This window comes from Nuphar pumila, chromosome 3 (genome assembly GCF_984573655.1).
Source record: "Nuphar pumila chromosome 3, dmNupPumi1.hap1.1, whole genome shotgun sequence".
NCBI lineage: Eukaryota > Viridiplantae > Streptophyta > Magnoliopsida > Nymphaeales > Nymphaeaceae > Nuphar > Nuphar pumila.
Genome location: NC_143251.1, coordinates 188,841 through 212,160, shown reverse-complemented (window position 1 = coordinate 212,160; position 23,320 = coordinate 188,841). Strand labels below are relative to the sequence as shown.

The window sequence follows — 23,320 nt, the reverse complement described above, 5'->3', positions numbered from 1 at the left end:
GTGCATTTATGATTTGGTTTCAAGTGCATGTGCATACATGGAATCGAGGTGTATTGGCATGTACAATCTTGCATAAACGTTCTCATGTACTTATGAATCATGAATGAATGCATGTGTGTTAAGTGATTTCACGAAAGCAATTTCACATGGATGGTGAACACATCATGACCGTGGTAGCTCATGCACATTGTTAAATTGGTATGAATGAATGTGCATTTGAAATCATGTTGGTATCATTGCATAAATTGCATATTGTTATGATTTTTGTGTATGATGCATCGATGGTCTAAATGAATCATCACAGGCATGGAGAGCCTTGAGCTTTGGTTTGTTTTTTCTTTAATTGTTTAAATGCATCACAAAAATCACATTTATTTTTATTGCATTGTTCTATATGTTGTCACGGGTTGTGGTCCCGTGAAGAGCTTGGCATGTTGTTTTGCAAGCTTAAGTTTGCATGTTGATTTGCAAATTTATGAAATTGATATTATTGTCTTATTGAATTGTTCTCTTATTGCCACGGGTGGTAGACCGTGAAGAACTGTGTATGCTGATTTGCGAGCTTATGGTTGCATGCTGATGTGCAAGCTTATGTTATTAGTTTTGCATGTTGATTTGCAAATGTAAAAGAAATGAATTAATAATAAAAAAAAAAGTAAAGAACAGTGTAATATACGTTCTGGGATCTCCCATCTAGAGAATGGGAATCTTAGAGATCCGATCTTGGAGAGACTGTGAGGATACAAAAACTCTGTGTGCTTTATTTTGTCCCCTGAACCCGATATTGAGGTTCCTTCTCCCGGCCACGGTTTTAGGGAGAGTCTGCCACTTTACCTAGGGGTCGTGTGTTTGACACAGAAGTTGTTTTGGTACCAAGAAAGTGGCACTTGTGGGTGTGAGGTATCCCTGGTGTCCCCGACATTAGATGTGGAGGTCTAATATTCCAATGGATGGTGTTATTTCCTGATATCGGTCGAGGGCTAGGTTTGGAACCCAGTAATAAAATACAAATTGTGTGTTAAGCTATCCTATGAACTTAACTTGACCTCTGAGATTCTATCCGTTTGGTGTATCCGCGGGCAACGGTAATTAAAAAGAGAAACTTAAATTGTACGCATTTAATAGGGCATGCATATGGAAAAGGAAAACCTTAAAGAAAGATAATAAAGTGTTCATGCATTGCACATAAATGATGCATATTTTTGCTATGCATTAGGACATGCATCTTTTATCTATTTCTTTAATTGTTACATGTTGGGGAATGCATGTTGTTTAAGTTCTAATGCATGTTAAATATACTGCTTACTTACATTATGATTCATGTTATTGATGTATGTTCTGCATGCTTAATAATTGTTTTATGTTGCATGAATGCTTACCTGAATTATGTAATTCTCATAATCGCATTCCTCAGAATTATTGCATGAATTCATATCTGTAGTTATGAGACATTTAAATGTTGCTATTGATGTTACCTGCCAGTTAGGTTTTGATAAATTATTGACTGTCGTAGCGTAAATCTTACTTATTCTTGTATATGCTGAAAATCACACTCGACACCCGCACCACATACATGACACATAATATACCTGCAAGAAAAATTACAGTAATTCCTACTTAGACAGTTGTAGTCTAATTCCTATAAATTATCATTTTTCAGGTGAAGGGTAGAACTTATGAGTGACTGAGGGATGCGGTTTCGGATCAAGATTTTGGATTTACTGTTCCAGAGATAGTTTGAGAAACTCTGATGTTATTATTCATTGATAATGAAATGAAATAAATATTTTGGTCTTGCTCCCACTGTAATATTCTGAAATACTTAACCTTATAGTATTGCTTGTTTCCGCTGTTTCAAAAAAAAAATCCTCAAAATTTGGGTTAAGATTTCAGAGCGTTACACCACTTACAAGTGGCATACTACAATTTAAATACTTTTAATATGTTTGTAATATGCCTTTGTTGTTGCTTGGGCCTTTTCCCTCTTTTCAAGCTTCGACAGCCGGATTTTCATGATATCACAGCCAGTTTCTCACCATTTAAAAGCTTTGGTTCACTATTCTTAATTTCCTATCATCTTCTCTCATACCTCGATTTGACTCATATTTTATTTGACCAAGTCTTTTCTTCGTTGAATCTCCCTTTCCTTCTTTTCTTTTCCTTTTTGTTTGACACATCTATCTACTTCGATTTTAATCATAAAACTTTGACCTTGACTTTCGTGATCATCTTTCTCCTTCAACAACATTTTCCATAGTTTCTTAGATTTTATTCATATTGGGAAATTTTCAAAAGCACACCTAACTTATTGATGATAATAAAAAACACACCTAAACTTTGTCATGGTTAGTTAACAACACCCAGGAGTTAACTGCCATCAATTTTGCTGTTAAATGTGTGCTATAATTACTGTTTAACCTCAAAAGAATGTCTTCAAAAAAGCACCTCATTTTTTAGTAAAATTTCAAAAATGCACTTAAATTACTAGATTTTGTGGTTGATTGAAAAAACCCAGGTTAAGATCGTGCTGCTAATTGTGTGTTTCATGTTATGTTTTCATTTCCTTCCTATGTTACTGTCAAGCTTACAATATTCAATAAAATACATCTGAAAAATGGTATCATCCATAAAGGGTCCCATGTTCCACACTTTTGGCATACCCAACTGCCATCACTTGTCTTAAACTCATTAACTATTGTTATGAGATTCAGCATACTAGTGTCATCTCCTCCTTTGTAATCTTCTGCTTTGATGCATCTATTTCTACCTGCTTTTTGACTAACCAAAATCTCCTTTTGCTTCAGTCTGACCTTACTCTTCAATCTTCTACTAATCCATTGTCTCTTTTCCAAAAATCTTCATCATTCATTCCTCTAAAGATTGATGGTGGTGTCATGTTCGGTGGTGCAAGGCTGGTCTGTGTTTTGTGGCTTCAAGGGCTGTATCAAAGTATAAATCATTATTATTATTCATATGAGACCAAACAAATCCATACTTGGAAAACTTACAATTCAAGACCCAACTATATTTTGAAATATGAAGATTCAAATCTAGGATATTAAACCATCTTTTTCATGAGACAAGGTTAGGGTTTGACACATTGTTGGATCTCAAACTGTTGGACGACTAACTCAGTTTCCATGCCTATGAGGTGCAGTGTCTAAGAATAATGAATTTAGGGTTTAAAAAGACTAGAAATGAAAACCATGAGAGAGAGAGAGAGATCTTCCTTCCCTTTTACATCAGGTATTGTGGGCATCATGAGAGAGGAACAAAACTTAAGGAAGAAAGGTCTTTCTTTAGGTCACTGGGAAAGAATAGTAAATTGGGGAAGCTTAACAAAAGAAAAAGGAACTTTAAGGGCAAAATAGGAAATTTATCCTCAAACCTCACCTTGGATTAGTGTTAACCCAAATTGAATGAACAGAAATATGGATATGATTAACAGAGCATAAGTTTAGGTGTGTTTTTAAGTAGTGTTTTTTAACCTTCTTGAGAATTTTCTTGTTATGTATTTGTTTCTTTCTCCCTTTCTTCTTCTCCTCCCATTTTCCCTTCTCATTCTTGGTATCTGTGCCGCTGCTGAAAATATTGCAAATACCATCTACTATTGTGAATGTCATTTGTTACAAAAGAACCAAGTAGATACAACTGTCACATTATTCAGGAAAAGATTGAACAGTTTTATACATACTTTCCAAAGTAATGAAGGACCTCAAGAGAAGCAACCCCCAACCCTTCCCCTTGACAAACTGGATGCAAGAATATATGCAAAACTGTAAAATGGTGAAAAGACACAATGAACTGGAAAAGGAGTATTAAATATCCAAAAGTTCTTTTAATCTTCTTTAGTTGTTTTACCTTTTTTGATTGGTGAGATCGTCCTGATATTTGTGTGCTCATTTTTACCCAATTATTTTCCCTGATATAAAGAAAGATGATAATTCTGTGTAGAAATCCACATCTATCAACAATAACAATTAATGGATAACATATTACATGAATATTGCAAGAACAAGTAGACTATTTTTTAAACGGAATTGTGGTGACCTCAAACCAATTATGTAGAACTCTGGAGGCTGGGGAAACTAGAAGGTTCACAAAGTCCCTGTCAAATGCAAAATATCATCATGAAAACAAAACATATCATGAAAATAGTGTAAAGCTAATTCTTTGTAACAATAACAGGGAAAGTTGCAAATGCAAAAAACAGTCATGTATATGTAACAATGCATCATGGCTTCCTTGTCAAGCCATACAACACTTACACAGCATCTTTGTGGCCCAACATGAAAGCTTTCTGAAGAAAACGGCACCAAAATAATGACTTTTCTAACTTATCAACCATACGACCAACAAAGGATGATGGATCGTGCCTCAGTTCAGGAGGAGCTGAATCTAAAAGATAGTCCATAAATCTACAGAATTTCTGAAGTTGTTTCTCATACCTGGTTATCAAGAAGCACTATAATAACTATTTAGGAAAAAAAAGCAGGTAATAGCAGTCAACTTAGATTAACCAAATTATGTAAGCACAAAAAGGCATATTTGTCTTCTTAATGATGAAATATCCAGATTTGCAGACCATGAAACACTTAATTTTGTTAATTCATGGCCCAGAGGTTCTGGTCCATGACCTGTTTCAATATATTAACTAAATTCCCCGCAAAAGATTCTGGCTGTTTACATATCTCTTCTTTTGAACAAAGGATACATAGCTCTAAGAAAGTGCTTTTTTAATTTTTGGGAGATCCTGTCATCATCATGAAAATTTGTTTATTGACTAAAGAAATGGGAACCTCATATTAAAATTAAAAATCAAACTAAATTTTAACAAGTTCTCACCAGTAAAGAGATGTTGCCTTCCCAAGAGTACAGTAGGGAACCTCTGTTGATTGGGCTGCAATCAAACTTGGTCAAGTAGTTGCTACATAGCAGCCAGAAAGAGCATAGTGGTTGCTTATTGGATCACAGGAGCATTGAAAAATATTTTGGCTGCATAATGTAGCAAGCCAGTTCATAAAGTGGATTACAACACCACCATGGGATGTGTATTTTTATGTATAATTCGCAATACTTCAACATAGTTCCGCAGAAACTATCATAAAACTTATTGTTGAAGGCAATCGTTGTTTGACCATTGTCAAACCTGTTCCACAAGACACAATTTGATGTATGTATTATGATTGTAAATCTTGTTCACCCGCTTTTGCAAGTACTTCGAATTTTCATATAAAGAACCAAAGCAAGATATTATTCGACTTGGGCCGCTTGGCTCTACCAATTGGTTTTCATGAAACATGATTAGTACGTCGTCAGGTTCACATAAATGTCATCCTAACCAGATCTAAACAGATAACAAAGATGCGAAGAGTGAACTACTGCAATTAAACATCTAGGCCACTTTAGCTTAAGATTTTTCAATTAGAGAGGAATAACAAAATGAACTTATGTAATATACCTCATTTAGTTACACTAATTTTTCTGAAGTCAAACTAAGGTCCTTGTTTGTCTAAGTATTATAAGAGATGGCTGTAAAGCGAAAATAAAATATATACAATAAAAAAATTTACTAACAAATATAAAAAAATTTACACCCCAACTAGCTGAGTGGCCAAATAACAAATTGGCACCTCAACCAATTGGGTATTAAGTTATTAACATGCAAGTAGTGCAAGTTAACAGGTTGATAACTCAGGCAGATGTTTATCAATATGCATGTGATGCAAGTTAGAAAGTTGACACCTCAACCAGTTGTAAAAATGTCTACGAAGAGACAATACGCATACAAGCACTAATATTTCACAAAAGATGTGCACAAAGGCACTCAAAGAACACTTGAACAAATACGCAAAAGGCGTAAAATAATGCAAACATGCACAAATGCATGTAATACAAATATATTGAATAAAAAGAGAGAAGCTTGAGACTCTCAAGCCATACAAAATACAAGGGGAAGACCCCTGTTTATACACAACTAAAGGAGCCACCTAGAGGGCTCCCAAAGGAGTCGTTGGGAGCCCCCAAGGGTCACATTTGTGACCATTGGAGGCTCCCCAACGACTCTTTGGGGAGCCTACCTAGGTGGCACAAACCACGAAAATGAAAAAAAGAAACAAGAAAAGAAAAAATAAAAGAATAAAAACAAATACAATCATATTTCAAATGGAATATGCATAAAATAGGAAATTACAAAAATACCCTTTTCGGTAATAAAGAGAAAAAAAGATATATATATATATAGAGAGAGAGAGAAAGAGAAGTCGTTGTTGGGTCTCTCTCTCTCTCTCTCTCTCTCTATATATATATATATATATATATATACACACACTGAAAAGAAGTCGTCGTTGGGTCTTGGACCCAAACCCGACCCGATTCATGTATCGGATCGGGTCAAGATCCAATCTCTGTACAGTGTATTTTAAAAGTTTATTAGAGGGTATTTTTGTACCCTAGAATTATACATTAAATATATAATCATTGAATGGGAGACGCAGCCCATCTGACGTCTTTTGTCCTACAGATTCTTCTCCCAACATCTCTTATTTTCTCTCTCTTGCATAAGACAGCGTGAAGGCTCTTTTCTGACATGGTATCAGAGCAGTAATTTCTGGGTGTGAAATCTCGTACTCTATTCTTCGTTTCCAACCCTCGTCTCCTCGTTTCCAGCCATCGACAGTATGCTCTATCAGCGTGAAGTGTGCCCTTGTCTCCTCGTTTCCAGCCCTCGTCGACAATCTGCTCCATCATCGTGACTCCATCAGCGTGAAGTGTCGACCTCTTCTCCTCGTCGACAGTCTGCTCGACCCCCCTCTCCTCGACGACAACGTGAAGTCTGCAGGACTCATCTTCGGCGACAGGTCCCTCTACTCCTTTTTATCTCTTCCAAGTTTTTCTAATACCTCCCATCGTGGCCATCTGTCGACACAGTCTCTTATTTCTGTCAAGTCATTCTAACGTGAATCTGAAACTCATCCTACTGTCATTTTTAATTTCTTGCTTTGTTTCTGATTAAATTATTGTTGTTATTTTATACATTCTGTGTTTTCACGCTAAAGTTGAGCCGAGTTCTGTCTTATTTTTTTCTCACATGATCTGCATCACGTCAATCTAAACAAGGCCGAACCAAGTCTATTTTCTCCATTCACCTTCCATATCTGAACATCGTTTCAGATTCACCTTTTCCTATACGCAGTTCTGAAGTCATGCTTTTAATCTTTTGTTTTCATACCTATTTGAATATCATCTTTTTCTTATACACAGTTTTGAAGTCATACCTTTAATCTTTTGTTTTCATTCCTATTTCTGATCAAAGTTAAACAAAATATCCCCATTCCAAACATTACTTTCTTTGTCCAAAATCTTCTCACAAGCATTCAAATGGATTCACATCATCCACAGTCATGACTTTCTTCCAATTTCCTTGGCCAATTAGTCTCTAAAAAATTGAATAATACAAACTTTTTAACCTGAAAGCGACATATTATTCCATTTATAAAGAGTCAGGATCTCTCTGGTCATCTAGATGGATCAGTCACACCTCCTCCAGAATTCACTTCGCAGGAAAGAACGGACAATAAAGGGGCGCAATTTATTGTTCTTCTCAAGAATCCCGAATATGTCACTTGGATGAAAAGGGATCAATCATTAGTGGTATATATCACTTCAACCCTCTCACAGGAGGTTCTTGTAGCCATTCCTGATGACTGTTCGGCCAAAGAGTTGTGGGATAAGCTAGTTCAAACATATTCGCAGATATCTGAGGCAAGATCATGTTTCTCAAGCGAAAATTTCAAATGATGAAGAAAGACTCCATGTCTATTATGGAATATCTGAACAAAATAAAAGGTATCACGGATCAACTAGCTATTGTGGGGTGTCTCGTCAGTGAAAGGGATAAGGTGCAACAAACCTTGAGTGGGCTGGGACCAGAGTATCATGTCATGATGACAACTTTATTATGTTTACCAGAGCTTCCGAAGTTTGAAGATCTTCGCGCGAAATTGCTGCAATATGAAATGACTCTGAAAGGATCTTCTGAAGATCTTCATGGACATCCAGGAACCCAAGATGTGCTCGCCACGGGAATGACTTATGGTAGAGGTCGAGGAAGTTCCTTTCGAGGAAAGGGAGGCCAAGCGAGAAATACTTTTGGAGGACGTGGTATACTTCCAACGCCCAATATACAAGGACAAAGGCCTATTCCCACATGTTTTCTATGCAATAAAAAAGGGCATATTAAAGCAAACTGTTGGTTCAACCCTCAAAACAAAGGAAAAGGTCCACAAGCAGAAGCTAGGAAGGATGGAGAAGTAAAAGAGTTGTTGTTGGCAGCGTTGGCAGGCTTCATGAAGTAAAATGATAAAGGCATTTGGTACGTCGACTCCGGAGCAGCTACCCATGTCACAGGTGATGCGGGTAAACTCTTGACTCTTACTCCTTATGTTGGTAAGAATAGCATAGTCACGGGATGTAACGACCCCAATCCAGACCCTTTTAAAATGCGGAATTTTTTTTTCTAAGAGTTGCGGAAAACTTCCAAGAGATCTGGGGTCCTCACAGTTCCACTTTTCATTGGATAGCCCATCCACCACAAACGAAGTTGCAAGTATCATCCATATCAACCAACCAAAACTCTTTTATTAATGAGTAAGAAATTTCAAAGACAAGGTTTTCTTCAACTGAAAGTAAAGTAACAATTGCAGAAATTAAAAGAACTAAAAGACAAAAGATAGAGTCACTAAGTCCTCTACTGAAGCCGACAAGCCCAAGTATAACTCATCCATCCCCAGATGCATGTCCAACTTCACTGTTCACCATATCCTGTGAAAAACCAACAAAGTAGGGTGTCAGAACCGAAATTCTGAGCACAGCTACTTCTAAAGAAACCAGGTGAGAGAAAGAACATGGATAAGATTTCATGCAGTGATTTGAGTGAGTGCAGATATAAAATTTGCAACATTTAAATATCCATAACTACCAATAATTGCATATACTTACCAGTCAAGAACAGTAAACAGTGTCATAGATCAATAACTAAAAAAAATCAAACCTTTCAGCATGATTTCACAAAGTAAGTCATATGCTACCACCAAATGATATCAAGAATGATTCAAACATGTAGGATCTAATGCATAACAGAAAAATGCATGATTATGTGCAATGCATGATTTCTTCTGTTATCTTTCATTTAAGTTTCATCTTTCCATATACATGCCCTATTAAATGCACACATCTTTAAGTTCCTCTTTTTAATTACCGTGGCCTGCGGATACACCAAACGGGTACAAACCCTGAGGTCAAGTAGGTTCCCAGGGTAGCTTATCACACAATTTGTATTTTATTACTGGGTTCCAACTTAGCCCTCGACCGATATCAGGAAACAGCACCATCCATCGGAACATTAGACCTCCACATCTAATGTCGGGGACACAAGGGACACCCCACGCCCACAAGTGCAACTTCCTTGGTACCATAAACTCACAGTTGTGACTAACACACCACTCCCGGGTAAAGTGGCGGGTTCTCCCTAAAACCGTGGCCAGGAGAAGAACCTCAATATCGGGTTCAGGGGCAACAACGCACACGGAGTTTTTGTATTCTCACAGTCTCCCCAAGACCGGATATCCAAGATTCTCATACTCCAGATGAGATATCCCAGAATGTATATTACACTGTTCATATTCTTTATTTTTATTTAAAGTTCATTCTTTAAGTTTGCAACACCATATGCAAAAGAAAAGTGAAAACCCGCATCCTCCCTTGCGGGGACCCATTCGGGACTCCAGCCCGCATAAACCACTAGAACAGTGTAGTAAAGTGCAAACCATCTTATGTGGTTTAAGTGATGCATCTAAAAACATATATAAAAGAAAACCCAACCCACGGCTCTCCAGGCCGGTGATGGTCCCATAGGCCATCGGTGCATCACATAATAAAACCAAGTAGTGTCTCATTTACAACACTTGGCCAAAATGCCAAAAGCATATATATTCATGCAAATATAAACCCAAACATATGCATGTCATAATTCATTCATATGCAATTACAATATGTGTGTGTTACCTACATCACATATGGATCTTAACCAATCCATGGTTTCTTTAAGGGTGTGAGTGTACATGTACCATTTCACATATAAATCAAGTGTACATGTTCAAGAAGACTTACTAATAATTGAATCATGCTCACACTCATGCGTACCATAGTCATAACAGTCAAGAGAAAACATAAATCTCCACGACAAGTGTATCCCAATGCACATCCATATATGCCAATATAACCATGGACATGAAACAACAACACTCACAAGCATGGTTTCAAAGATTCATGTGCAAGGATTCACATGTTTATACCAAAATATATGTTGTCATCCCTTGATTAATTTTATTATATCATGTGAATACCCATGCATGTAGATTCAAGCAATAAAGCATTAGTTTCATGATTGCTCATGCCCATGAAAACAACTAGACAACGATATCCAAATCGAGCATAACAAATCAAGTTTAAGCATATTAGCATTTTCATTCACTTGTATGCAAGGAGCCAGGTCTAACACGATTAGCTAGTATTTCTGAAAACTTTGACTTTAGTGTGCTAAGAGGTATGCTTCCAAGTAAGTTCCAAGAGAGTATTTTACAACTACTTAATTTGTTATGAAAGAGATGCATGGTTGGAAACAGTACTGCAAGCAGCCAAAAATGCAATGCAAGCATAATAGTTTTTCTTTAATATTGACACTGAGTATAAAGCCATTGATTAAGACTACTGTAGTCAAATGAACACTTATAAAAGAATTTCTGTACATAAAGTGACTTATAATTTCTTTACAAAAATATACACATCAACACTATGGACTTGATTGGTATTTTCTTCTTCACAACAGTGACATTGCCATTTAGATGCACCAATTTGCATCACATAAGTAATGTGCTTATTCATCACCAATTTCAGATAAAAGGATGCTAGCCCTCCAAAGTCACTCTTCAATGTTGCGGTTAATTCATGTGATTGTCCCTTAGTTCTGGGCTCACCACAAATATGCCATAGACACATCCTGTTAATAGATGTTTTGATCCCAACCCAGCTGCTAGCTCTGTCGCAACCTTGTAGTTGTAGCCTTACCTCTATAGTGTATGATCCATTTCCTCGACTTAAGGAATATTACAGCATTGCTAGTTCCCAAATAGGACCAGCCACATAAATACCTCATACCTAGAATTGGAACATTCCTGTGCATGTCCAATAAGACCAAACATCAAATACAATTGCTCATTGTAGCATGATTTAACTTCAAATTTACCAATGAATTCTCATCTTATAATAACCCTAATTAATGATATTGTAAATGCATAAGTCGGCAACCAACATCCTTGCTGCATCCAAGTTAGAGAGGTTTCCTAGTAACTAAATTTGGTTTCCAAATCTTGAAAATGTCAATCCAGATCTCAGTCTTCATATGTTATCATTTACATTTATCCTCGTGTATATATATCAGTATACCTATTACACCATGCGACTGACGATTCCACAAGATAGCCAAACATATAGAACAAGTTGTTGCTTTATTCACACACACGACACCTGGACCGGACTTATTTCTATTAACACTTAAAAAGAGTTCTGGGTTCCCCTAACCCATCAAGACTTCCAACATTGCACGCTTCAACAAACCTGCTGCCAATTTCAAAGTCTATGACTCAATGTTACATTGTACTCTAAAATTTAATCTCATCTTTTAGCCCGCCCTTACCTACATAAAATATCAACCTCCAGAAAATATCTCCCACATCCAACAGTCATTTACATCATTCCAACAAAGAGAATATCACAACAATCATCTTTGAATGATGAACATTACACAGATTCAAATATTTTCTTTTTTAAATTTGATATGTTAAACAAGAATGTATCAAATCTGTATGCACAAAATGAAGGATAAGTTTTATACTAAAAAAAAAAAACAAAGGATCTGATACAAAAACCCAAAAAAAGCATAAATATCTTTAGCCCTTTCCACACTATGACATACAGCATATTGAAATACAGAAAAGTAATAAACTCACAAAAAAAAATGCTAAACATTGAGAATTAATCATTAAAGAGATATAGATTTTTGCATAACAACAGGCTGGAAATAAAAGTTACATAGAAATCCCAACAGATCCTACATTATAATCGAAAATCCCCAAAAGAAATTTCGAACCACACAAGGCATACTTGAAATAGATATGTATGTAAAAGCACAACCACCTTACTACCAAAGGTTCACGGTTTGGGGCTCCCCAAGCACCTAAACCCCAGATCCTCCCCTCACGGTGGATTTCCAGCAACCATTCAGCCGAAATAACAAAGATAAAACCCACAAAAACAAAATTTTTGTTTTGTTACTCACGGTAACCCCTCCACACACACACACACGTGTTCGAACCCCTCATCAGGAAAAATCCGAAACCCCCAAATCATAGATTTGGGGTTTTAGGTTTTGGGTTGACATAACCCCAAATCCTACACTCAAACCCCCACATGGAATCGAACCTATGTTCGATTCCTCACCCCGATTCCAAGGAGCACCGTACCTTATCCGGCGATCCTTCCGGTGATTGGAGGCTGGGGACGTGAAACAGGACCGACTGGCGTCGCTTCTTGCTGCTGCCGTGACCGGGGAGCTCGCTGCAGTCGCTGATGGCTGCTGGTTGCTCGTCGGCGACCTCCTCCTCTTAGATGCACACTGACAGAGAGAGAGACGGGGGAAACGAGAGAGAGCCCGAGAGAAAAGGTTGAGTGAAGAGGGGCAAGACCCCCTCTCCACTCCCCCCTTTATCGGCCCCAAGCCCTCTCCCTTTGCCGAGGGGCGCGAGGTCGGTTACGCCCTGCGTAACCCCCCTGCTGTTTCTGCGATCGGGGTTAGGGTTCTCCCAGAACCCTAACGTTGGCTGAAGGTATCGGGCAACCCTTATCGGGTTGCCTTAATAAAACCTACCTTCCCCCTTTTAAAATCAAGAGGGTCGGGTCCGGGTCCCAGCCTGTACCCGCGACGCTGGGTCCATTATCAAAATGGACCCGGTTCGTCAATAGTAACGGATCCTTAGCTGGATCCAACTGTGGGTCTGACCCCCTTGTTCCAAAATTTTCTTATAATTAATATTAATTATTTATAAAATTCCGAATTTAACATTATACATAAATTTTTTTAACCCCCATCAATATGGATCCGCAAGTCGGATCCATGTGGGTCCAACTGTGGATCCCCGAGTCCACTTAATATATATGTATATCATATTTCTATAGTATTACCAATATTAATATTATTTATTTATGATTATACACATATATATATAGATATATATAAATATATATATATGGATCCGGTATATGGATCCCATACCCATCTACGCACCCCTATTGAATGATTATTCTTCGAATTATTTAATTAATTAAAATTATTGTACTTATACGTACATATCAAATTTACGAGGTAATATATGCGGAAAACCCCTTTATGGGTCCTGAATCTGCAATTTGGATCCAGGCCCAATTTGCAAAATTTTATAAAATTTTCGGGTTTTACACGGGAGATGGCTCTCATCATTTTATCTCACATATTGGAAATGCCATTATATCCATGTCAAAATCTTCTCTTAATCTTTCAAATGTTATTCATGCTCCTAATATTCAGAAGAACATTGTTTCTGTCTCAAAACTTGTTGATGATGTTAATGCTTCAGTTGAATTTACTCCCTCTTCGGTCTATGTTAAGGATCTTCGCACAAGGACATTCGATAAAGGAAAAAGATGGGGCAACATGTACATTTTTCAAGAAGATCCTTCCTCTGTTCGGTCTGACTATTCATCCTTGAAGCCTCACCAACATCGACTTCCTGTTTCTTCTGAGTTTGTGTTTGTCATTTCTGAATGTAATAAGCCAAGACTTTGGCATAGTCGTCTCGGCCATTGTGGTCGTCATTTTATTGAAAAACTTGTCTCAAATAATCTCATTCCTAAGTCCAGTTTGAGTTCGGAAGTCATTGATATGAAGTGTTCTAGTTGCCATTTATGTAAGAGTCGTGTTTTGCCATTCAATTCTATTAATAAGAGAGCTTCAAGGCCCTTCGAGGTCATATGTTCTGATGTATGTGGTCCTGCCCCAATTACTTCTCTTTCTGGCAGTAAATATTATCTTATTTTCATTGATAGTTACTCTCACTATACTTGGATATTTTTTATGAAACACAAATCAGAAGCTTTTGGATTGTTTAGGAAATTTCATTCCTTTGTTCAGAATCATTTCTCTACCAACATTCTCAATTTCCAGTGTGATGGAGGAGGTGAATTCTCCTCGAGTGACTTTGTTAATTTTCTTCAGCATAATGGGATAAAGAGAAGAGTGTCTTATCCACATACACCTCAACAAAATGGGATTGCTAGAGGAAGCATCGTCATATTGTTGAGAGTGCAATGAGCATGATGCACGGGAGCAATCTTCCTGTAGCATTATGAACCGAAGCTTTTCATTCCACAGTTCATGTGATAAATCGACTGCCAATGACCATTTTAGAAAATAAGTCACCATATTTCTCTCTATTTGGCATACAGTCTGATTATCATGAATTACGTGTGTTTGGGTCTATTTGCTATGTTCACATTGAAAGCTCACTGAGACATAAGTTTCAAGATAAAGCCTTAAAGTGTAGGTTTGTGGGATATGCTGAAGACTACAAAGGATATAGGTGCTATAATCCTTTGACTAAGCGCGTCAAAATATCGAGAGATGTAGTTTTTGATGAAATGAACTTCGATGATCAGCCGCCTAATTCAAACCTCCATGTTACTCATTCAAGTCCTAGCATTGAGGTATACCATCCATGGTTAAATTCAGAACTCTTCTCCAGTGCTAAGGAAGACTGCCAAGTAAACTGCAGTCAAAAGGAGATACATGAAGAATCAGCAAGTGAAGTTCAAACGGAAGAGATTGTTACTCAAGACTTGGAGACAACAAGGTATAAGGGCGTTGTATACACCCGACGAGAGAAAAAGCCCTCATCCATCCCTTGTACAGGTTTGGATCCTCCTGACCCTGCTTCTCAGATGATGGATATCAGAAGATCCTCACGGATTCGACATCCGCTTGACAGGTGGGTAAGTTATAAAAAAAATTCATTGGATTTTCAGTTATTTTTGACATCCATAAGTAAAGAGGATGAGCCTCTCATGTCCTATCAAGTTGCAAGTTCTAGAAGATGGGTCGAAGCAATGAATGAAGAAATGGAAGCCTTACATGAATGTGGGACATGGGAGATTGTGCCCAGACCACCAAACAGAAATGTCGTCGGATCAAAATGGGTATATAAGATAAAATATAAACCAGATGGGAGCATCGAAAGATACAAAGCCAGATTAGTAGCCAAGGGATTCACACAAGAACAAAGACAAGACTTTGATGAAACCTTCAGTCCTGTAGTGAAGATGGGAACTGTTCGCATTGTGTTGAGTCTAGCCAATGAACATGGATGGACATTGAGCCAGTCGGATGTTAAAAATGCATTTTTACACGAGGAGTTAAAAGAGGAAGTCTACATGGAACAACCCACTGGGTATGCGGAACGAGACGCCAAGCGGTATGTATGCAAGTTGAAGAGGGCACTATATGTGTAAAAACCGAAAATTTTCGCTCATAAATTTTGTTATATTACGAAATATTACCAAATATGCAAATTTGGGCCGGAGATCCACATTTCGGATCTAGGACCCATAAAGGGATATCTAGTTATAAATGATACTACCTACGTTTATACTAATAATAATAATAATAATAGAAATATTAATAATAAATATTTAAAACAAATAAATACAAATATATATAAACTTAATATGAGGATCCACAGTTGGATCCATCTGGATCCAACTTGTGGATCCATATAAGAGGGGTAAGGCGTGGACTCAACTCGGGGTCGGTTACCGGGTCCCGGGTTCAGACCCGGGTCGCGCCTGTGTAACGAGCACATAAAAGGCAACCCGATAAGGGCTGCCCGATAATTTCTGAACTGGGGAAAACAAGGAAGGGGTTCGGATTCTGAGAGAGAAACCTAACAGAAATCGCATGGGGGAAAAGGGAGGGGCTTGAAGCGCAACCGACGACGAGAAAATCGGCCCCGATTTTCTTGTCGGCTATCCCCTTCAAAAGGGGGGTTCTCGAGTTGGTTCCCTCCCTCGCTCTCTTTGTTTCCCCAAAAATCTCTCTCTCTCTCTCTCTCTCTCTCTCTCTCTCTCTCTCTCTCTCTCTCTCTCTCTCTCTCTCTCTCTCTCTCTCTCTCTCTCTCTGTGTGCGCACGCCGGAGGAAGGAGCCCCATTACCGGCGAATCTCTGACCATCCGCAGGTGTCAAGGGCCCCTCGAGCATCTCCTTTCACGACAGTTGGGAGGAGCGTCACCAGTTTGCACCCCTCTGCGACATTTGTCTCCGGCCACCGAAAAACCACCGTAAGAGGTATGGGTCCCCTCTTGTGAAGCTGATTGAGAAATCGAACCCTGGTTCAATTTTATGTTATTTTTCTTTGGATGAAATCCTTGGGAACCAGATGGAGTTCCTGATTTCTGCCTACCCCAGTAAATTCCTGTCATGGAGGAACATAAAAATAATAGGCAACTTATTTCCAATGAAAAAATTGGCAATCCTAAAATTTGTCTTTTTTCTTTCCATGTCATACATTGACTGATGGGATCACAACTCAATTAGTGAGGTCCGCATGATTGAGACTAGCAATTGTCTATTTCTTGAGTTTGTTTCCAAGCTACCTTGAATCTGTTGTCACTTTCTCATATTAATTTCCGTGGTTATAATGTTACTTTCCCTTTTAATGGTTTTTGCATATATGAGTTTCATCTGAGTTCCTACTGCAGCACAAAAATATATTTTACTGTTGATACTCATGAGTCACGATATGTACCATTTTTCTTTGCCATTGTTACATGGACCATTTCTATTCTCCAATTCCTCTACACCTTCACTAGAACACACACAGTTTCTTTCTTCTTTTTTTCATCTCCAGGGGTAAAATAATCAAAATTTACTTGAAAAATGCAAAACAGCAAACCTTCCGATAGTCTCTAACAAAAACCTAAAATAGCATTCATGTTAAAAAAGTCCCTTTGGGCATTGATGGACACACATGATATTGTTTTGAATATTGTTGGAATGAGTTGCTGACAACCATTGTGATGTAATCGTCATTTTACATAAACCTTGGATATCCGTTCTGTAAAAATGATTGTACATGTTTACTCATTTTCCAGCATGCATGGAGTTGTCTTCGGCCCCTTTCTGCTTGAACTTGTCTATACTTTCTATGACAAATTACGTATGTAGCATCTGTGCATGCTTAATAATTTAATTTAGTCTTCGCATTCACAAAAAAATCCATTCATCTTCAGATATGATATGCTAATGTATGGATTCACGTTAATGCCACACTATTTTCAATTAGACAGGTGGTTTTATGTCTCATACTATTTTCAAATGGCAATAATGCATCTGTTATATAGTTCTTTAGCATAGTATATGAACCAGCTTGCATTTTAAGGGTGTGTGTGCCATGGAAATTAGAGGTTTTTGGCTGCCTACCCCAGTAAATTCCTGATTTGGATTTGCGGTTTCTGATCCTTCCGGAATCATGTTCGTTGCTATATCATATATGTGAGGTTTTGGAAATGAACCTCTTGCATGGAAAAATCTGAATAATACTATCCACGTGGCCGAAATGAAGAAAAGAAATGTGACAAACTAAAACTATAAATAAATGAATAAATATGTTTGGTAGTAGGGGTCGTATGTGTATACTTTAAAACTTGGACGAATGGTAGAGTTTTTCAGCTATGTACCTACTGGAACGAAATTTCCACATGCCTATGACTAAATAAGTCAGTATGATTCCATATTCAACTCTAGTGGACTACATGAATATACTGGGCTGAGTTGTAGGACAAAAAAAAATCTTGCTCAAAGATTATGGGATGATATAAATCGAACTGCCAACATTAATGCATGTGAGTATGTTTTGACATGGATACGTGTATATGGATGTAGGAAATGCACATGACAAAAATGCATGGGAGGTGGAAAATTACATGCTTATGATTGGCCTTGTTTTGTATGGGTGCACATGCATTTGGCACAATAGTTTGATGTTATATAACACATCACTTTGGTTTTGTTGTGTGATGCATCGATGGCCTAATGGATCATCACCGGCCTGGAGAGTCGTGGACTTGGTTGTTTTCTTATATGTTTAATTGCATCACTTTAACCACACAAGTTGGTAGGGCACACTAATACACTGTTTCCGTTGTCCTCACGGGCTGGAGTCCCGTAAGGGTTCCCGCAAGGGAGGATGCAGGTTTTCACTTTACTTTTTCATATAGTGTTGCAAACTTAAATAATTGACTTTAATAAAAATCTAAGAAATAAGAACAGTGTAACTTATGTTCTGGAATCTTCCATCTGGAGAATGGAGATCTTAGAAATCCGACCTTGGGGAGAATGTGAGGATACAAAAACTCTGTGTGCTTAAATTTGGTCCCCTGAACCCGATATTGAGGTTCCTTCTCCTGGCCATGGTTTTAGGGAGAGTCAGTCACTTTACCTGGGGGTGGTGTGTTTGTCACAGCTGTGATTGTTATGGTACCAAGGAAGTAGCACTTGTGGGCGTGGGGTGTCTCTTGTGTCCTCGGCATTAGATGTGGAGGTCTAATGTTCCGAAGATGATTCGGTCAAGGGCTAAGTTGGAACCCAGTAAGAAAATACAAATTGTGTGCTAAGCTACGCTTGGAACCTAACTTGACCTCGGGGATTTTACCCGTTGGGTGTATCCGCGGGAGATAAAAATTTAAAAAAAGAAACTTAAATTATATGCATTTAATAGGGCATGCATGTAGAAATATGAACTTAAATGGAAGACAATATGGTATTCATACATTGCATATAAATCATACAAAATCTTTTTATGCATTAGGACATGCATAATTTACTTCTTTTCTTAAATAATAAATGTTGTTGGATGGGTGATGGCTAATTTTTAAATGCATGTAGGATACTTTGCTTACTTAGATTGATATATCTGTTGTTGATTAAGGTTCTTATATACTTAATAGATGTGGTATGAATGTATAAATAAGATTAGGAAATTGTCACAATTGCATTCCTCTGAAAAGTTGCATAAAATTGTATGTGTTCTTTATGCTCTCTTATTTTCATTAGAGGGATCTGTACGCAGAATTCTTCAGATTTCTGAACCTCTTCTTTTATGGTTTTTCTCAAGAGCAGGAAATCAGTGAAGAAGCTGGTGTCTGGGAATGTCACGGGTGTCACGCACTTGCTAGATAAATCACAGATGGACAACATGATTCTACTTTTGTTTCCTGTTTGGTTCATTTAATGGATGTTGCACTATAAATAATTCATTATGTAAGTGTCTCTAGACATGTTTATCAATTTTTCAATAAATGAATAATGGTTGGATTTTGGTATGGAAGATAAGTGTAAGCTCTATTGTGGTGTGTGGTTATCCAGCGGTGAGTGGAACTGTAAAGGCCCCAGATCTCTGGGAATATTTTCACATCTTGTTAAAAAAAAATCGGGGTCGTTACAATATGAATTAAAACAAGCTTCTCGTTCCTAGTTCGACAGTTTTTCACTAGAGATACAAAAGCATGGCTTCTCTCGATCCTTTCTTGATCACTCGTTATGCATTCACAATGAACAAGACATCACTGCTCTTTTATTGATATATGTAGATGACATCATCATCACAGGAAACTGCAAATATCACATTGAGAAGGTGAAGAAGTTACTAAATCAGATATTCAAAATGAAAGATTTGGGAGAGCTGCGGTATTTCCTTGGGGTGGAAGTTGATAAAAGATATGATACACTTACGCTTACTCAACATAAATACACGTTAGACATATGTCATAGGGATTCGGCCAGACAGTTACCGAACCCGCGTCGACGCGATGCGGCGCAGGTGCGGGAGCGGGTGCGGAACCCGGTGCGGTCAACCCGACCCTAGGTGTGGTCAACGCACCCAAGGTCATTTTGATCCATTTTTTTGTTTTTTTTTTTAATTTTGCCCCATGAAATGGTATAAGGGTGATTCTTTAGACAAATCAGAGGTGCCAAAAAAGTGCAAAGTGTGTTTTGGAAGGGGTGTTGTTTTAGAGTTGATACACAGGGATTTGAAGGCAATAGGAAAAAGTTGCAAATTCGTTGTTGCAGTAGCTCCTGCTGCAACTGCACCACCGGGGACATCATCTAAATCGCTCGACCTGCCCTCATTGTTATAAAAGGTGGGGTTGTTGTCACAACGGTAGAAGGGAGGCATCTTAAAGGGGAACGTGTCGGTGCGAGACAACTTTTGAGGCACCGAACTAATACCTTCCCTCTCTTCACCACCAACTCCTCTCTCCCCGTCCTCAAAACCACCACCATCAACACCAACACGAACATTTCTCTTGTCTACCATCTCAAGAACACCACCACCCACCTCCATTAAAACCACCAAAAAAAGAAGAAAAATATTACTTTTTTCTTAAGGAAAATACACAAAAAACCTTGCTTTTTCTTTTTATCAAAAGTCAGCAAACCAGACCACAAACGGAAAACAGCTCCCCTCTGAAGCCACCAACCTAAAGGGAATCATTCACGGCCATGGTTGTTGTTGTTGCGCCTGTAAAGCTCCCTGTTGTGCCTGCACTGCTACTGCCCTGGTCTCTGATGCGCAACCAATCTCCCCCTTTCATCCTTGGTTGCTTCCCATGCTTCCAACATTCGGCCTTTGGGACAAATTAGTAAAGCTAACGTTGCTGCCCCTTATTACTTCAAATCACATCACACCCTACACGTTAAATTTCTATTGCAATAATAAAAAAATCAAAACAAAAACCTCTCTCTCTCTCTCTAACCCTAAACACCAGTACATATTTCACTCTCTCTCTGTATGGTTTGAGTCTTGACCTGTCTACATCCATCTGTGGCAGTCGCTTTCCCTCCACCGTCGTTATCCCTAACCCTTTACATGTCTCAAGTGTTGCACCCAACCAGGGTTGGGGACTCTAACCAAAGTTCCTTCACGTGATGCACTAACTAATTGCCCCCAACTAGTCTCCCCTCCACTTCCAGAAGGAAAAAGCGCAAAACACAAAATCTCCCAATATCTTATTATATGTTTTAAAAAAATCTAAAAATATAAAGGAAGAAAAGATGGCTGGAGGAGGTACGGTCACGAGTCAAAACTAATAAGATATTGACTGGTGATTTTAAAGCCCGAGTAATTACATCCTGACCAAGGAGATACAATGATATTCTACTTAAATTAAATTAATGGGTCTTGGTTTGATCTTCTTTATAATCATTATAATAAAAAAATGATGTGAACACTTGACCATTGATGGTGCGGTGAAATGAGGTTTGTGGGTTAGAGGGGAAAGGGCGGGCAGCTAAGGGGAAGGCCTTGCCCGGCCAGTTAATTATTTTGCTAGAAAGTGACGTGAGCATAGCTGGTGGTCGTATTGATTAGGCCTTGCCCGAAACAGAATGGCCTTGCCCAAGACCCGCGTCGGGGAAACCCGGACCCTTTATATATATATATATTATTTTTTCGCACTCCCGCACCCGTGTTTTTGGAAATGTCGAATCCCCGCACCCATGTGACTTAGCGTTGGACATTCTCAGCAAGGCAGGCATGACAGATTGTAAGTCATTAGCAACTCCAAGTGTCATTCCTCAGAAACTGAGTTCTAGAGAAGGAGATATATATGGAGATCCTACTAAGTATCGTAGCATAGTCGGCATGCTGCAATATTTGACTTTTACTAGACCTGACATAGTGTATTCGGTTAATCAGGTGTCTCAGTTTATGCATGAACCTCATACGTCGCATATGGAGGCAGTCAAAAGGATACTTCGTTATCTCAAAGGTACAGTTGGTGATGGCCTGGTATATAAGAAAAGAGAATTAGATCCAGGCGGGGGTCATGAGACCATCATTTATGCTGATGCAGATTGGGCGGGTGATCCAGATGAACGACGATCAGTATCTGGTTATTGTAGCTTCATTGGACCGAACCTGGTATCTTGGAGCAGTAGAAAACAAAAGGTGGTTGCTAGGTCGAGCACCGAGGCTGAATACAGATTGATGGCTGCTGCCACTGCTGAGGCTACATGGATAAGACATCTTCTAACAGAAATGGGAGAACCGATTGCTCGGTCACTGTTATTGTGTGACAATCAAAGTGCCATCAACATGTCCTTCAATCCTATCCACCATAGTCGAGCAAAGCATATTGAGATAGATCAACACTTTATTAGGAAAAAGGTTGAAGAAAAGGAGATTGAGCCCATGTTTGTGCGAACTGAAGAACAAGTTGCTGACATTTTCACCAAAGGGTTGACAAAGGACAAATTTTGGTTTCTGAAAGACAAGTTGTTTATGGTCCAGGACCATGTACAACTTGAGGGAGGTTGAAAAGAAGTCGTCGTTGGGTCTTAGACCCAAACCCGAACCGATTCATGTATCGGATCGGGTCAAGATCCAATCTCTGTACAGTGTATTTTAAAAGTTTATTAGAGGGTATTTTCGTACCCTAGAATTGTACATTAAATATATAATCATTGAATGGGAGACGCAGCCCATCTGACGTCTTTTTCCCTACAGATTCTTCTCCCAACATCTCTTCTTTTCTCTCTCTTGCAGAAGACAGTGTGAAGGCTCTTTTCTGACACACACGAATATATATATATATGACAAAATTGAATACATTTTAACACCCCCCCCTCAAACTTACAGTGTGATAACCGCAAGTTTGCCCAAAAGAAAATGAAATTGAGGGAAGCAAAGCGCCTTAGTGAAGAAACCCGCTAGTTGATATTGCGATGTCACATATGGAAGATCGATGATTGTATATCGCACTCTTATTGTCACAGCATAACTTTGTCGGTTCTTGAATGTGAACTCCCATATCTTCTAGCAGACGTTGAATCTATATTCCATACTATTTCCATGGTTATGGAGGCCATGGCTCTATACTCAGCTTCGGTGGAAGACAAGGAGACCATCTGTTGCTTTTTACACCTCCAAGAGACCAAAGATTCACCTAAAAAGATACATAAACCAGTGGTGGAGTGACGGTTATTAGGGTCACCTCCCCAATCAGAGTTAGTATATGCAATTAAATTTAAATCAGAGGATGATGAAAGAAATACTCCCTTATTTACTGTCCCTTTTATATATCTGATGATTCGAAGGACTACACTCATGTGCACTGA

At 38.4% G+C, this 23,320-nt stretch overlaps 1 protein-coding gene across 2 annotated transcripts in view; it reads right to left on the bottom strand.

Moving 5' to 3' along the window:
• LOC149841556 (FAD/NAD(P)-binding oxidoreductase family protein) overlaps positions 1-23,320 on the bottom strand; it is a 115,274-nt gene that overhangs the window by 65,370 nt on the left and 26,584 nt on the right. For both annotated transcript variants that reach the window (XR_016430718.1, XM_089998525.1), the window contains exons 4-5: positions 4,269-4,448; positions 4,051-4,108 (exon numbers count right to left, since the gene is read on the bottom strand). Coding sequence is in view for 1 of the 2 variants with exons in the window: in XM_089998525.1 (XP_089854651.1) it covers positions 4,051-4,108; positions 4,269-4,448 (238 nt within the window). In the remaining variant the exon portion in view is untranslated. The remainder of the gene's footprint in view (positions 1-4,050; positions 4,109-4,268; positions 4,449-23,320) is intronic.